This window comes from Globicephala melas, chromosome 1 (genome assembly GCF_963455315.2).
Source record: "Globicephala melas chromosome 1, mGloMel1.2, whole genome shotgun sequence".
Classification (NCBI taxonomy): domain Eukaryota; kingdom Metazoa; phylum Chordata; class Mammalia; order Artiodactyla; family Delphinidae; genus Globicephala; species Globicephala melas.
In genome coordinates this window covers 30,180,289-30,197,375 of record NC_083314.1, presented here as the reverse complement: position 1 = coordinate 30,197,375, position 17,087 = coordinate 30,180,289, and the positions used below count along the sequence as shown (strand labels likewise).

The 17,087-nt window shown below is 36.7% G+C and overlaps 1 protein-coding gene across 12 annotated transcripts in view; it reads right to left on the bottom strand.

The window, feature by feature from the left end:
- Nucleotides 1-17,087, bottom strand: part of RGS7 (regulator of G protein signaling 7) — a 606,659-nt gene that overhangs the window by 323,813 nt on the left and 265,759 nt on the right. For all 12 annotated transcript variants that reach the window (XM_060309649.1, XM_060309485.2, XM_060309402.2 and 9 more), the window contains one exon: nucleotides 9,214-9,310. In XM_060309649.1, coding sequence (XP_060165632.1) covers nucleotides 9,214-9,310 — 97 coding nt within the window. The remainder of the gene's footprint in view (nucleotides 1-9,213; nucleotides 9,311-17,087) is intronic.

Genomic DNA, 17,087 nt, shown 5'->3' with positions numbered 1-17,087 from the left:
TCTACTATCTGCCAGACACTGAATCTACAGAGGATTCAAATTGAAATGAGAAATTATTCTTGTTCTCCAAGTGCTTACAGCCACTAGTAAGAATCATAGCACATGCTCACTGAGGACAAAATGTCAGGTAAAATAAACTCCATGAAGACGAACATAGTGCTAGAAAAACTCAAAGAAAGGAATGATTAATACAGGCTGGCTTGGGGATGCCAATAGGGTAGGATGAGGGTAAGGACAGGATAGCTCTCTATCCTAGAATTTCTAGGAGGTGAAAAATGGAAGCCCTTCAAAATATGTTCAGAGAGAGAGGGAAATGAAGACAAACCCAGATGGTATCATCAGGATAAAAAGGCAGAGCAAAATGGTATACCTCGAACATTGTGCACTGATTCATCATTTCACAAAACACATACAGACCAGCAATTCAGTCATCAAGATTTATTCACTCTTGGAGATAATGAAGACTTTAGTATCATCCCAAATAAACGTCTATCTCTACAGTCAATTTTGATCTCCTCCCAAAAGAAAGCAATGCTAATTCATTAATTTAAAGAAGTAAAGCTCCACTTTGATAGGCTTTTCTTTAGCAACCTATCATTTCTATGATTTTAGGAAAAAACTCACCAATGAGCAAAATTAAGCTTTTCAGGCCTGTTGCTTTAAAGAGAAGTCAACATTTGTGAAAATTTTCAGAGTAGGTAACTAATAAATGAAAAGTTAATATGTCTGCATCATTTAAATCTCCCAAAACAAATTTGCAAGATTGCCTCTATCACTATTTTATTCATTCACTAAGAGTCCAGATGACACAATTAGCTGGGTATTGACATTATGATAATAAAGAAGCTAGTTAAGAAAGTCAAAACGTGATTTATTAAAGGAAAAAAATCAATATCAATGTGTAATGATCTTAAGTTCCAATGGTATTATATGAAAAGAACAATTAATATGCATTCATCTCCCTAGAAGATTTCAATTTCATATGTTTAGTTACTTGTGAGGAATGAAAGATAGGACACATTAAAGCGTGCTAAAATCTATAAGGCACCTTGAGAATGTGGGAAATGATCATCAACTAATGAAAGTAATAGGTATTCAACAAATATCTTTTAAGGAGTTACTAAAATAACCTTGTGCCAGATGCTACAGAGCCTCCAGCACAGGTAATTACCCCTGGTCTTGCAACAGATTAACTATCTAGGAGGAAAGAGAACGTATAAACCTGGGCCTAATCCAGGCCTCTGAAGGTGGTAATAAAAGTAATAATATTATTGGTATTAACTACAGTAATTTTTCCATTTATTGCTAATTTCCTGTGTGCCACACACAGATATATTGAATTTCCCAGTAACATCAACATCAAAAAATAAGAATAAACCCCAAGTATCCCATTTTTTCTTGCTCATCTCTTGTGCATGCATTATCTATATTTATCTAACCCTTTTGAACTGTTTATATTTTTAACACATGACCAGTAACAACTTCTACTTTTCATTACCTAGCCTTCCTTTTCAATCAGTCAAATTTTCAATCGAATTTTTTCAAACTGTTAAATCTGCCTTGAGGTTAGATTAATAAATGGCATGAAATAGCTCTAATTCTAAGGAGCTGATATTCATATGGTTCTAAATATGGGTAGGATAGTTTCCTATTTCTGTCCAATTTCCTCCTATGTTATACTCAACACCTTATTCAAGACCTCAGTGGGGTCTTGTTGATCACAGGAGCACAACGGAGCAGCAACTTTAGGGACTAGGCTATTGGTGACCCTCTAGTTCCTTTCATGGGTCTTAAATATTAGTGCTGTACCTGCCTCAGACTTGACTTTGCATTATTTTTTATAAATGTATTATTTTCTATTTGGTTAAATTTTCTCTCTCTTGATAACTTTCCAGAAAGTCCTTCACATATCCTGGTGTTCTCATCTTTGATTTTTGTTTTCTTTCATGTTTGGGTTTTTACTTTTTGGAACAATTTGGCATCATCTGTAAATCTGAAGAGTCCAGATGCCTAAAGATAATATTTAAATTCTAAGATAAAATTCAACACAAGTTGGGATTCCCCAGACTTACAGACAGTTGTTTGTTTATGACTGCACTCTGTTTTCTGCCTTTTATCAATATATTGTTCCTTAACCATGCCAAAATACTCTCAACACTGCCATGTACAGTTCTTCTTTGTAAAAATGTAGTAGTGGTTTTTGGAAATTCTAAAAAAAGTACATCAATTGCCCTTTTTCCCCAAGTCCAAAAAATAAGCTACAATATTAGTGAGCCTCAATATTTCTCCATAGAACCTTGGCTACATGTTTGTGCATTTACCCTGTGTTTATCTATGAACCCTGTCAGATTCCCAGGTAGGAATGAGAGAACTAGAAGTTCATCATAGTTCTTAGAGTCTTTTCCAGAGAGGTCCTTAAGGATAGAAATCTGCTATTCTGTAGGCACAATGATTTTTGTCAAGTAAATTACATATTTTGGCTATTGATAATGATTTACTCTTGAGTTGTGTTCATAATCTTAAGTAAAAAGGTCCATCTCCAGAGATTTATTTACAGCTGTTGGTCATACAACAATAAAATGATTCAGTTGTGTTGGAAAGAGTCTTTGCCCTAGCGAGAACATATAGGGAGAAGCCATGTTCTGAGTAAAGGATAAGGTAACAGAACTACTCCAGAAAACCAACACAGTTGGTAGTCAGAGAGGACTCTTATCTGTAGAATTTTGACAGACATATTTATGTATTTGAACAGACTTTCCCTCTCTGGAATGAAGTTATTTGGAGGACAAAATCCAATCCAATCCCAATGATATTCACTTAAAATACAAAATAGCAAATTCAGATGTCCAAAAAGCACTCCAGAGAAACAGCACCACCATCTACAGTTACCCTGAAAGAGAAAAATAGTTCCTGGGTCTAATTGGCGTGGCTACAAAGAAAACTAAAGGTGAAATCAAAGCATTAAGGTATTACTGAATTTTTACCATTTCTTCTAACATTCTGGTGAAAACAAGAGCTTGCTTTTTATCTTGGTCAAATCAAATTGATTCAACCACATTTTAAAATAAGTCATTTATCTACAAATACAGTGAAAGCCCAATACATAGCTAACCTTATCATTTTCCCAGTAGTATTTAGCTATAGAAAAAGAATTATCTAGAACAAATGCCAGAGAGTCCAAGTAGCTGAGATTAGAATTCTTTACTATTTCTAACCACTTCATGGTGCTATTTTACAATAAGAGTGACAACAAAAATGGGGTGAAGAATCTTTCACAGCAAAGATGATTTAAATACCTGTTTGATTATGTGATAGTTCAGCTTCCCCTCTGTTCCTCAGTTTGGCTGATTGTGTAGTTACCATGTGCCAGTTGTTTTGTGACTTTGTCAGAGAGGTATGTCAAGAAGATGACAAAGAAAGGACTGGCTTTTGGCAAATGTTTATGTTTCTTGCAAATCTAGTTAAAATTTTTTGTTTTCTCCAAGAATTTATTTTTTCAGAATTGAACTTTAAGAACTGCCAATATTTTTAGATATTTTTTCTTTCTTATTTATTGCTTATAAATTTCCTCTTTAGATTCTTGAATTACCAAGGGGATATTATAAAAGCAAAATATTACAAGCATGATTCATGCCAAAATATTTTACAATTGTTTTAAAAGCAATCTATTTCTCTCTGAATTTCTGTAGAACCCATGCTAGCCATTCCAATGACAGATGAAAAATATTTCACAGTAAGATGTCAGTTTCAGAAAAGAGCATCTTAGACTCTTAGAAATATCTTAGAATTACTTAGACAGTCTTACAGTCTCCAGAGAAAAATATTCCATAATATTTATTTCTAACTTTATTGTCCTTAAGTTAACTCCAGATGTAATCAGGTTTAAGTCATAAGGCACCCTGAAAGCTGTTCTCAAAAACTTTAGATGCAAAATATGTACTTATTAAACTTGCATTCAGCCAGTCCATATCACCAAGCTTTCTCCTTTTCTTTCTTACCGGTGCAGCTACCCACAAGATAAGTTTAAGACTATACAGATCATTTCTCCATGACAGTAATAAACATTCATACAACCTTTGGAAGAATAAAAGATAAGAGGCAGGACATATTCAAATTATTTCATTTAAAAGCAACTTAAGTTTTAAGCTCATATATACTGCTGAGTTTCACATACATGCCTGAAAAGAACAAGGCCTCACAGAGAACTGCATACCCTGTTAGAGGACCAAAATAATAATAAAATATGAATAATGATTCATTATCCAGTAATATGAAACATAATAATTCCTATTTCCATGTAATTGGAGTAGCTCAGCATGTTACTGGTTAGGGCTTCCTTTGTTATCAAACTTGCTGAGAGTAAGAATAGAACACAGAGGGAAAAAATGGCCTGAGTGGATTCTAGAGAATTAAAGATGCTTTCTTGAGCCCAAGACTTGAGGCTAAAGTCTCAATAGAGTACTATTTAGCCTTAAAAAAGAAGGAAATCCTGCCTTTTGTGACAACATGGGTGAATCTGGAGGACATTATGCCAACTAAAATAAGCCAGACACAGAAGGACAAATACTGCATGACACCATATATATGAGGAATATAAAACAGTCAAACTCATAAAAGCAGAGAGTAGAATAGTGGTTGCCAAGCGCTGGGAGATGGGGAAGTGGGGACATATTAGTCAAAGGGTACAACTTTCAGTTACACAAGATGTAAAAGTTATAGAGATCTCCTGTACAGCATAGTGCCTATAGTTAACAAACTGTATTGCATACTTTAAAATCTGCTAAAATGGTAGCTCTTATGTTAAATGTTCTTACCCAGAATTAATTAATTGAGGCAGAAGCAAATTTTATGGGATGATGGATATGCTTATGGCATGGATAGTGGTGATGATTTCACCTGTTTATACTTATCTTCAAACTCGTCGAGTTGAATACATTAAATGTATAGAGGTTTTTATTTTAATCATACTTCAATAAAGTAGTTTTAGAAAAAAAGACTTAAGGCTAGCCAAACCCACACATCATAAGGACTATTAAGTAACTCTTCTGACTATAAATTTTGCTCTTGCCAATTGGTGGCAAGCCATTTTTATGAGAGCATGTAAAAAGTGATCCATTCAGATGAAGAATGGAAATAAGTTGCAAAAGAACAGTAACAAAAAGATGCAACTCCTTAAGTATCGATGTGCTTGTGATGGAGAATATCCTCAAGCTATTAAGACAAAAGACAGAAATATATGAAATGCAGGAATGGCTGACTTACAACCCCCAATTTATTTCTGACCATTTTAATGAAAACCTACACCATTTATAAAGAACTGAGAAGAGCGGTCAGATTTATTTCCTGTGGTGGCTTATCTGGAAACACAGTAACTTCCCAGTCAATCCATTGAAGAAAATTAAACTCATACAATGGGTAAAGGCTTATTTCACCATGATCTAGAATAAGTGAAATACTGAATGTCCAGAATATGAAAACATTCAAATGCCCACCACTGATTTCATTTCTTGAACTTGAGGGGGTCCAGTCATAAAACACCAATGGAACTGTCTAAGCTATCTCACAAGTTGAGAAGGCAATTCTGGGGGAAAACAAGGTTGTGATTGGACATTGTCCTACCCAAGGACATCTCCTATCCCATAGTTCAAGAGATCAACATGGAGTGTTCATCCAAAGATTTTTCATCTGATGTTGGGAGCATGGAAACCAGGAGGGTGAAATTAACAACTCCAAAACCAAAATAATTAGAGAAGTCTTGGATGTTTAGCTGGAAGAAAGCATTTATCAGGAGGTGGGGAAAAATAAACAAACAAAAAATTTCCAAAGCCCAAACCACTGTTATATTATCTATGTAATAGCCATGATACTGGGTATGGATCTCAGATGTTGTGAGAGGATGGAATTGCATTATCATGTTCTTAATACAGCTGTTTTCCCCTGAGGTAGATATGAACATTACTTGGCCACCATGACATGTGTATTATATATGGGTGCTGCCCGGTAGAGCTGGATAGTTTCCATCCCTCCACATAACTGTTAATATCCCTCAATCTTAGAGGTTGAAGAGGCTCTTGGCTTGGAGTAAAGGAGCTAGAAGGAACTAGATTCTTCTTTATAATCCCTTCTCCCTCCCACAAGAGAAATAAACAAATCAAAACAAAACCAAAACAAGAAAAAACCATTAGACAAACTGGGGTGGGCTTGATTGAGGCCAGACTGCAGAAGAAATAATCAGGGCCCTTGAAGGGAAACAGAAAGCTCTGCACAAACACGTTGGCCCTGCACCCAGTAAAAACTGAGTGCTGGCCTGGAACCCAGTCTGGCCCTGCTGCCCTACTTAAGGCAGTACCTCTTAAACTTTAGAGTTAAAATTGTGATTCAGATTCAGTAGGTCTGGAGTGGGCCCAGATACTGTATTTCTAATAAATTCCCAGGTGATGTTGATATTCTTGGTTCATGGACCATGCTTTGTTCATCAAGCCTTTAGGGAGCATAAATGGGTAACCTGAAAGAGCTAGATCAACAGTATTTGAGACAGTTTTTCCCTTGTGAAATGGTCCATAACAAAATAGACTCCTTTCCCCAACAATCACACTACCTTCCTCTCACACATTACATCACTCATCACAGTTGGTTTCTGATTGAAGTAAGGGCCTAAAGTTAGTAGATCCCTTGTTTCATTAGCGGCTCTGAAGTAGAACATGAAAAAGAGAAAGAAGAAGCAGAAAGAGGCAGGAAAGTAAGCAGTGGGTAGCAAGTCAGGCCACAAAAGAATACAGGGATTAATCCCAAATCACCATAAGAAATAGCAGGAGAAGAAAATTACTAAAAAAGACCAAAAACTGCTAGTAAAGTAGATGGAGATTCAGACCATTATAATTTGGGAATATTAATACAAAGAGGTTGGTAAAATACTAGACATAATACTAGACATACAAATTAAATCTACAGCAAAGCATCTAATTGAACCTGTGAGGCAGAGAGCTCCTAAAAGTTTCTAGGAAACACTGAATGATAATTAGAAACTAATTACAGTAATATGAAAATTGTCATTGATATTCTCTTTATTTCACAGCTAACATTGTTGGTTTATGTTAATGAACATTAAAATAATAACAGGCACTTCATGGTTCAATCTCATTCTTACTTTTTAATTAAGACCTTAATATTGTCAATCAAGAGTTCTTCCAATACAATGCTATATTAGAATTGTATTGGAGGTATTATTACTTGAAGAACTCAACCAAAATTTTAGATTTACCATTAGAGCAGGTAACTCTAACTTGAAGCTCAGCTTAAACTGATGGGCAATCCTTTTGCGTTCAGCCATTAAATTCCTGAATTAAAACGCCTCTGGATGGGCTATGCACTATTTAATTGACCACAGCTCCCAGTTCAGAAGGGCAACTTAGTGAATTTATTTGCCTGGATTGTGAATGCATTTCAGTTTACAACCCCAGTATTGAAGTATTTTAAAGAGATAAGTTCTCTTTTTCATTGGTTGACAAAATACAAGTAGTTTTCATACTTGTGTTTAGAGGTAAAGTTAACTCTCTGAGTTATTGATGGCAAGGAGCTTAATACTTACTCGACGATACAGGACATATAAAAAAATAACTATAAGGCAAGGTGGGGCATAATAACTACCAACAGGGAGGCAAAACAACAATAACAACAAGTCTTTTGAGAGAACAGAGAACAAAACTCAGGATAGTTTTCTCCAAAGAGCTCTCTGAGATAGCTGCTGAAGAATGGACAGAATTTAATGGTCAGAATGACCTCGAAGTCTGGAAGTAGAATACTGAGGAAGGAAGAGATAAAGTCCCAGATATGGGAAAATAAGAAAGTGGGACTGAAAGGCAGTAACAGGAAAAAGAGAATATGTTTTATTAGAGCAAAATGTCATGCTACTGCAGCTCTTATCTGCTCCATTGCTTTCTCTCTTTCATCTGAGAGCAATGCAGCTATTAAACATCAACATCTGGGCCTACTTATTTATGTTCTGGACCTAATTATTACCATTGTATCAAGGCTGAAGGATTCCTGGTCATTGGTCTTCTTTTGATCCTTGTTCACAAGAAAGCATCACACAACTCTTGTTCATGAATTCCATCAAGCACCCTCCCCTCCACATGCTCAGCACCAGCCTCCTTACTCTCCTTACTGGCTGCGAAGGTTTGGGTCTTTCTGATTCTGTCTCTTCTCTAAGTCATGCCATCCAAGGACAAAGCACACCCGAGTCCCCAGAGCTTGGCCATTCACTGTCTCCTGGAGCCAGAGCACCTATTTCTAACTTATTATTATCCATTTTCTCTAGGGCTTCTCTAGTCACTTTCAACCAAATCTGTGGCGTTTCCCTATTTCTAATAATAATTCCTATATCTCACAATCACCCAATTAAAAAACAAAAATCATTGGTTCATGTCATCTTATATCCTATATACTTAGTTATTCACCAAATCCTCATGCTTTTTCCTCTCTATTCCTCCACTCCCTGGCTATCAGATCCTTAGCATTCAAACTATTCCTACAAGAGCCTTATACCTATCACAGTGACAAGGACCCTTACTGAATATCAATTCACCCCAAGCACTTTCATCATAACATTCTCTGCAAAAATTGTAGGTATCTCCATATTTTCTGTTATATCAGAATTAGATTCTTTGGTTGGCTTTCAAAGACCCTAGACCCTCCTTATTTGACCCAACTCTACCTGTTCCCATCTATCCACCCTGTTCTTAGCAGTTTGGTCACTCCCAGTTTTGCATGCAGAATTGGTTGAGGTAGTAGTCTTGAGGCTGATATAATTCCTCATTTTTCAAACTCAGCTTATCACTGCTCTTCAGGAACCCTTTCTTGCCTCTTCATTGATTTTTGTCACCTTCCTAACTTTTGTATATAATCTACAGCACACTGTTTCATACATCTATATTTTAATATATATATATATTTTTTCTGTTATTTCACATTTGTTCATTATGTCTTTGCAACTACTTTTGGGTAAGGTCATGAATTTTTCTTTTTTTTGCTGTTTTGATTTGTTTTACTATCAAGTCAAGTATCCAACATGATGTTGAACATGACATAAATTTTTATAAGTAATTATTGAATAATGAGTTAGAGAGAGCGTCAATAGTAAATGACTAGAATAGATTTTACATAGTTATATGAAAAGTGCTGGAGAAAATAGTGTTACATTGAATGCAAACTTACCAGAGAAGACACTAGGTATCTTGGAAAGAAAGCTTTTGACGGTACGAATAGGAATTCCATTTTTTTCATCTTGCATGCGTGCTATGACGTCTTCCATCTAAATAACAATAATAAAATAATTAAAACGTTTTAAAAGTTGAACTTTTTGAGAAAAATCAGTCCTCATAAGAATTTTGTATACCTGTTTTCCCTAAGAATAATGCCATATTCTTGTCTTTCTATACTTTGTCACATTAATATTTTCAGTTTGGTTAAAAGATGATTGCGAAAACAGAAAGAAAGGTGGCTATTTCAGAGTTCATTAAGCTTAAGAAGAATTTTGTGCTTGGAATATTGCCTCTCTCCTGGTTTCACATTCTTTGGTTATAAATGATCAGAAAACATTGTGATAACAAGATCCACATTTCATTAATGTTATCTCTACTGAAGTCAGTGCAAAAGAAAATAGAAGACTTAAAAGCATCAATTTGGGGCTTCCCTGGTGGCGCAGTGGTTGCGAGTCTGCCTGCCGATGCAGGGGACACGGGTTCGTGCCCCAGTCCAGGAGGATCCCACATGCCGCGGAGCGGCTGGGCCCATGAGCCATGGCTGCTGAGCCTGCACGTCCGGAGCCTGTGCTCCGCAATGGGAGAGGCCACAACAGTGAGAGGCCTGCGTACCACACACACACACAAAAAAAGCATCAATTTGGATTTTCTCTTCAAACAAGAGAGTTTATATGATTTGGTTTAACATAAATCCACAACCTGACTAGAAATACAGGACTGACTGTCAGCAACTGTTTCTTCTCTTGCCCAGGCATTTACTAAACTGACATATGAAATCTACATGCATGCACACACATGTACAAAAGTAATAAAATGAATGTCACACCATAGCCTTTTGCTAATTTAGTACCTTCTAATGTATGTATCTTTCTTTCAATCTGATTAGTACATTCTCTTTTGTTTTTGAAAATTTTTCAGTTTTAAATGGCTTTGCTTTACCAAGTCTAATGTGGAACTTAGTTCTGAATAACATTCATTCAAATCACAGCTTCAGACTTTTGTATGTGCTTCTAAGCCTGTGGCACACATATACACACAAATATACACAAGTTGTATTGATAGTATGAAACTCAAAATCTATTATTTACTCATCTCACAAGCAGTTACTTATGACTGATTCTAGACCAGACTTACAGAGGGCACTACGGATGTGAATATGAACATAATACACTTGCTGCCTTCAAAAAATTCAGTCAATATTGAAAACAATGGGTGAGTAGTGAAATTTGAGTAAGGTTTGTCATTTAGTTAATAGTGTAGTACCAATATCAATTTCCCATTTTTGAAAATTATGTTATCATTATATAAGATGATGAAATTAGAGGAAGCTGAATAAAGGGCATACAGGGACTTCTCTGTAAGATTGTTGCATCTTTTCTGTAAATCTGAAATTATTTCAAAATAAAAAGTTTTAAAAAATCACAGTCTAAATGTTGTATCAAGTAATCATCAATCAACACGGCTTCAGAACAGTTTTCAATGAAGAGATCTTATTTGCCTGGATAAGTATTTTCAGATTTATTAACATGAGAAACTAAGATGTGGGAAAATGGGTTTCAGATCTTCTCATTATCATTCATGACACTTTGAGTAAGCTAAGCAACTTCTCTAAGGTTTCGTTTCCTCATGTGTAAAATGTATATAATAATATTTATAACAACTATTCCACAACCTTTGTAGGGTTGGGTTGGGGTGGGAGGAGTACAGTATTTTATTAAATGATACAGCATATATAAAACACCACACACAGACAATAAATATTGGACTTCAGATGTCTACACACACCACACCCCTGATACTTTGAGCTGCATATTCTCCACTCCTTATGTTCCTTTTCCATGTGGAGGGAGCACCATTAGCCTAATTCTCCTGCCTCTCTCTGTTCCCTAACTCACTCCACTCTGGGGAGCTGCGCTGACTTATCAGGTAAAAGAGTTGGGAATGAGAAATTGGCCTACAGAGCCCATCCCTTTCCTGTAGGGAAGCCCATATCCAAATCTGCTGATGTGGAGAGGCCTACCCCAGTGGGTGAGTAGTCTGTTAAGGACTGGGTTTTAGGATTAAGTCTCCTGTGTTCACAAACACTCTTCAATATAATAGCTTTGTCAGCGATCAAGGTGATACCGTGACCTCTAACTGCTTTACTCTTTGGTTGTGATATTCAGTGGGTTCAGAATTCACCTAGGAAAGGAAGTCTGTTTTTTTTTTTTTAATCAGACCCCCCAAAGACCGCAACAATATTCAGTTCTTCACATGTAATAAAATATTTCATCCAATTATAGAAACATGAAAAAATATACACTTTTATGGCTTTATTTTGTTGTTGTTTGTCCTTCATTTACTTGACACAATGCTGAGAAATGAGGAATAAGCTGCTTTGCCTTGCCTAGTATCAGCCTGTAAACCCTTTTATCATCAGCTTAATGGTTTAAACTAGGCCAGCTTAGATGGACATGGAAACCTCTCTGACTCCCACTTTAATCACCTAAGATCCCTGGATGTGACAATCATCACCTCTGGCTGGGTGCTGAATTAAGGTCCATCTCTCAGTTCGCTGGATCCCAAAGTAGCAAGGTTAGGAATCTGGGAATTAAAAGTGACCTCTGTGGTTTTATTTTAAAATCTTCAATGTTCCTGAGCCATAAGTTCCACAGCAGAAAAAAATTTTAAACTCCATGTAAAAATAGGATTTGTGTTCTAGATTGAAAATGTGATCATCAAAATGTATTCAGCTGTTTTTATCTTAATTCAGATATGATTTACACATGAACCTTATCATGACATAGAATAAGCAAACAAACAAAACAAAACAAAAACAAAGACCCAATATAATCTAGTTTTTAAAAGCTAAAATCAGTCACAAAGGCCACATATAAAAAACACATCATTCTAAACTCATTTAAGCATTCACTCAGAGACTATTTTTATAATAAGCAGGTTTTAACATGCTTTATCATCTGCTTTCCGACTATAAGCAATGGAAAATGGATGAGGAGAATGCTAAAAGCAGACAAACAAAAAAGCAAGCTACACAGCAAGATACTAAAAAAGTAACTCTAATAAATATTAAAACTCTTTAGGGCGATTTAATTTAAGGCCAAAAGACTCAGATATCACGAGCATCCCAAAAGAAGATTATCTATCTACCTACCTATCTATCTACATATCTATCTCTAACTATCTATCTATCTATCTATCTATCTATCTATCTATCTATCTATCTTCATAAGGATGATATTGAGTTATACAGGGTCAGAATGTGTTTTCACACTCATGAGCCTGTTTCTGAAGGTGAGGAGATTTTGAGCATGGGATGACATAACAGTAGACTACGGGCAGTAAAACGGGGCATGCCTTTGGTCACGGAGGCTCTCTCTCAGTCTTATTTAATTAACCCTTAAAATAAAAAGTTAGAAGCAGGTGATTTGTAAAATTTCTTCTAGCTACAAAATTACTTAATCTGGAAATAATCATCAGTGTTAGGAACTGGGTAAGTTTTCTTACTTAAGTCAAAGAGTCAAATCTCAGTCAAAAATCGATGAGCTGATTAAATTGACCAGACCTTTTACAAATGCATTTGCTTCCAGCTGTCAACACATTTCAGTTTCAATCCAAACAGCAGAGTGATTATGAACATGCACTTAGGACTGTCAGATCTAAGTTTGGTCCTGGCTGCGCTACCTGCAAGCTGTATGACCAGGTAAGTTACTTTGTTACTCTAAGACTTAGCTTTCTCATTTTTTAATGGAAAAAAAGATAGTAGTATACATATTATCAGGGGTGAAGATTAATGAAACAATACTACTTAAATGTTTATCATAATGCTGCCATGAGACACCATGGAGGCTTGCTAATGCTCAAACATCCATTTATTATTTTTAGAGATTTTAGTTTGGAGCTCTACAAATCACCATTTCACAAGCCAGCCATGAATACTATAGGATGGCAGGCAATATGTAGGAGAACTAGTTACTCAATCAAAAGTCAGTACTGACTGCCTAAAAAGTGTGGCCAAGATGGAGGAGTAGGAAGTAGGAAGACGCTGAGCCCACCTCCTCCAATGGGCACACCAAAATTACAACTATTTACAGAGCAGCTATTGATGAGAACAACCTGAAGACTAGCAGAAAAGATCTTCCACAGCTATCGATATAAAGAAGGAATCACAATGAGAATGGTAGGAGAGGCGGAGGTGTAGTATAGTCAAGACCCATACTCTCAGGTAAGCTACCAAAACTCCCAAGGAAGAGAACCTCAAATGAGAGGATACTTAAAATTGCACAGGTTCTCCTTAAGAAGCTAGGGGTCCAAGCCCCATATCAGGCTCCCTGGCCAGGGGTCCTGCACCAGGAAGATGAGCTCCCAGAATTCATCTTTGAAGGCCAATGGGGCTTGTTTTCAGGAGAGCCAAAGGGCTGTGGGAAATACAGACCCCACTCTTAAAGGTCACACACAAAATCTCACATGTTCTGAGACTCAGAGCAGAAGCAGTAATTTGAAAGTAGCCTGGGTCAGACCCACTTGCTGATCTTAGAGAGCCTCCCAGAGAGGCAGGAGGAAAGTAGGACTCATCCTGGGGAAATAGACACCAGCGGCAGCTATTTTGGAGAACTTACTCTACCACAAGGACACTGGAGCTGGCAAGTGCCATTTTGGAGTCCTCCCTCTACCTTATTAGCACAAGGACCAGACCCTCCAGCCAGCTGGTCGGCACTAGTCCTGGGACTGCCCCAGGCCCAGCAGGGAACACAGCATCACCCACCAGAAGGCAGGCAGCAGCCATAGGCCCCCATGAACAACCCCTGCAGACAGAGGAACTGGTCCCACTCCTGAGGAGGCTCAATACTTGGCCCTGCCCACCAGTGGACTGGGCACTAGCCCCAGGAGCCGACCTTACCCACCAGTGAGACAGCACCAGTCTCTAGACACCCTGGGCCCCAGCCCAGCCCCAAGTGAACACCAGCTCTAAGACACAATAAGCCATGCAGCCAGCAGTCCAGGGATCTGGCCCCAACCCCAGGGGCCAACAGCAACCTCTGACTCCCAGGACCACAAAGTCAGCCACCTTATATCCTGGCCCCACCCAGCAGCAGTTGATAGTCTCTGGGCTATGCAGGGCCTGGCAACCAACTAGCCTGGAGCCAGTCATGCCTACAAGTATGCCCACACTAGTTGGCCCTGCCACAACAGAAGGGCCCATGAAGCCCACATACAAGGCACCTCTACAGCATACAGTTCTGGTGAACAAAGGAGAGTGTGCTGCTGGACCCCATATCACATCTCAAGCATAAGGCCACATTTCCAAGATTGAGAAATGTAACTAACCTTCCTAATACACAGAAATAAAAACTGGGAATCAGGCAAAATGAAATGACAGACAGAAGAATATTTTTGAAACAAAAAAACAACATAAAGCCCAGAAGGAGAGTTAAGCAAAGTGGAGATAAGTAATCTACCCAATAAACAGTTCACGATAATAATCATAAAGATGCTCAGAGAACTTGGGAGAAAAATGGGTAAACACAGTGAGAAGTTTAACAAAGATTTAGAAAATATAAAGAAGAACAAAACAAAGCTAAATACAAGAACTAAAGTAAAAAATACACTAGAAGGAATCAAAAGTAGACCAGATGACACAGAGGAATGGGTCAGTGAACTGGAAGAGAGTAGTGCAAATCACCTAAGCTGAAAGGAAAAAAAAAAAATTAGCACAGCTTAAGAAACCACTGGCAAAAATCAAGCATACTGATATTATCATTATAGGGATCACAGAAGGAGAAAAAAGAGAAAGGGGGAATGAAAACGTATTTTCAAAAATTATGGCTGAAAACTTCCCAAACCTAAAGAAGGAAACAGATATCCAGATACAGAAAGCACAGAGGGTCCCAAACAAGATGAACCCAAACAGACCTACACCAAGACATATTATAATAAAAATGGCAAAAGTCAAAGATAAAGAGAGGATTCTAAAGGCAGCAAAAGAAAAACAAAGATTTCTTTACAAGGGAACCCCCATAAGAATATCAGCTGATTTCTCTACAGAAACACTGCAGGCCAGAAAGGAGTGGCAAAATATACCCAAAGTCTTGAAAGAGAAAAATCTGCAACCTAGAATACTCTACCCAGCAAGATTATCATTTAGAATAAGAGCAGAAATAATTTCTCAGACCAGCAAAAATTAAGAGAATACAGCAATATGAATCCTATTCTAAAAGAAATATTGAAAGGTCATCTCTAAAGAAAAAAAGCAAGAAGAAACAGGAAGGAGGAAATCACAATTGGAAAATAAATCACTTAAATTAGCCAGTATACAAATCAAAAAGAAAATAAAAACCTATTTCTGAAAGCAATGATAAACATAAGGAACAGCAGAAGGATAAAGATGAAGATGTAAAAAGGGACATCAAAATCATAAAATGTGGGGAAGGTGAGTAAGAAAATGCAGATTCTTTTTCTTTTTTTAAGAATGTGTCTGAGTCTATATCATGATCAGTCTAAAGCAAGAGGATATAGAAAGGGGTTAACATAACTGAAAAACGGGGCAACAACAAATCAAAAACATACAATAGATTCACAAAAACATAAAAGAAGAGAACACAAGGATAAAGTAAGAGGAAATCATCAAACTACAAACAAAAAAAAAAAAAAGAAAGAAAAAGAAAGGAACAAAGAACAAAGAACCAACTGGAAAACAAGGTTTGAAATGGCAATAAATACATATGTATCAATAATTACCTTAAATGTCAATGGACTAAACGCTCCAATCAAAAGACACAGAGTGGCAGACTGGATATAAAAAACAAGAGCCTACAATATGCTGCCTACAAGAGACCAACCTTAGGGCAAAGGACACACATAGATTAAAAGTGAGGGGATAGAAAAAGATATTTCATGCAAACAGAAATGACAAGAAAGAGCAGGAGTTGTAGTACTCATATCAAGAAAATAGAATTTAAAGCAAAGTCTATAAAGAAAGATAAAGAATGACACTATATAATGATAAAAGGATCAATACAAGAAAAGGATTTTATATCATCAACATATATGCACCTAATATAGGAGCACCCAAATACATAAAACACATACTAACAGACATAAAGGGAGAAATTGATAGGAATATAATAATATTGGAGACTTTAACACTCCACTCACATAAATGGACAGATCTTCCACACAGAGAATCAATAAGGCAACAGAGGTCCTAAATGATACAATAGAACAGGTAGACTTAGTTGATATTTTCAGGACACTACATCCAAAAAAACCCAGAATATACATTCTTTTTAAGCTCACACAGAACATTCTCTAGGATTGACCACACCCTAGGGCAAAAAATTAACCTCAACAAATTTAAGAGTATAGAAATTATTTCAAGCATCTTCAATGACCACAATGGCATGAAATTAGAAACCAACAACAGGAAAAGAAATGAGAAAAAAACGATTACATGGAGACTAAATAACATGCTACTAAGAAACCAATGGGTCAACACAGAAATCAAAAATGAAATTACAAAATACCTTGAGACAAATGACAATTAAAAATACAACCATACAAAATCTATGGGATGCATCAAAGGCAGTTCTTAGAGGGAAGTTCATAGCGATACAGGCTTTCATCAAAAAACAAGAAAATCTCAAGTAAACAACCTAACCTATCACCTAAAAGAATTAGAAAAAGAAGAAGAAACTAAACCTGAAGTCAGCAGAAGGAAGGAAATAAATCAAATAGAGACTAAAAACATAGAAAAAAATCAACAAAACCAAGAGCTGGTTCTTTGAAAGGGTAAACAAAATTGACAAACCTCTGGCCAGGCTCACCAAGAAG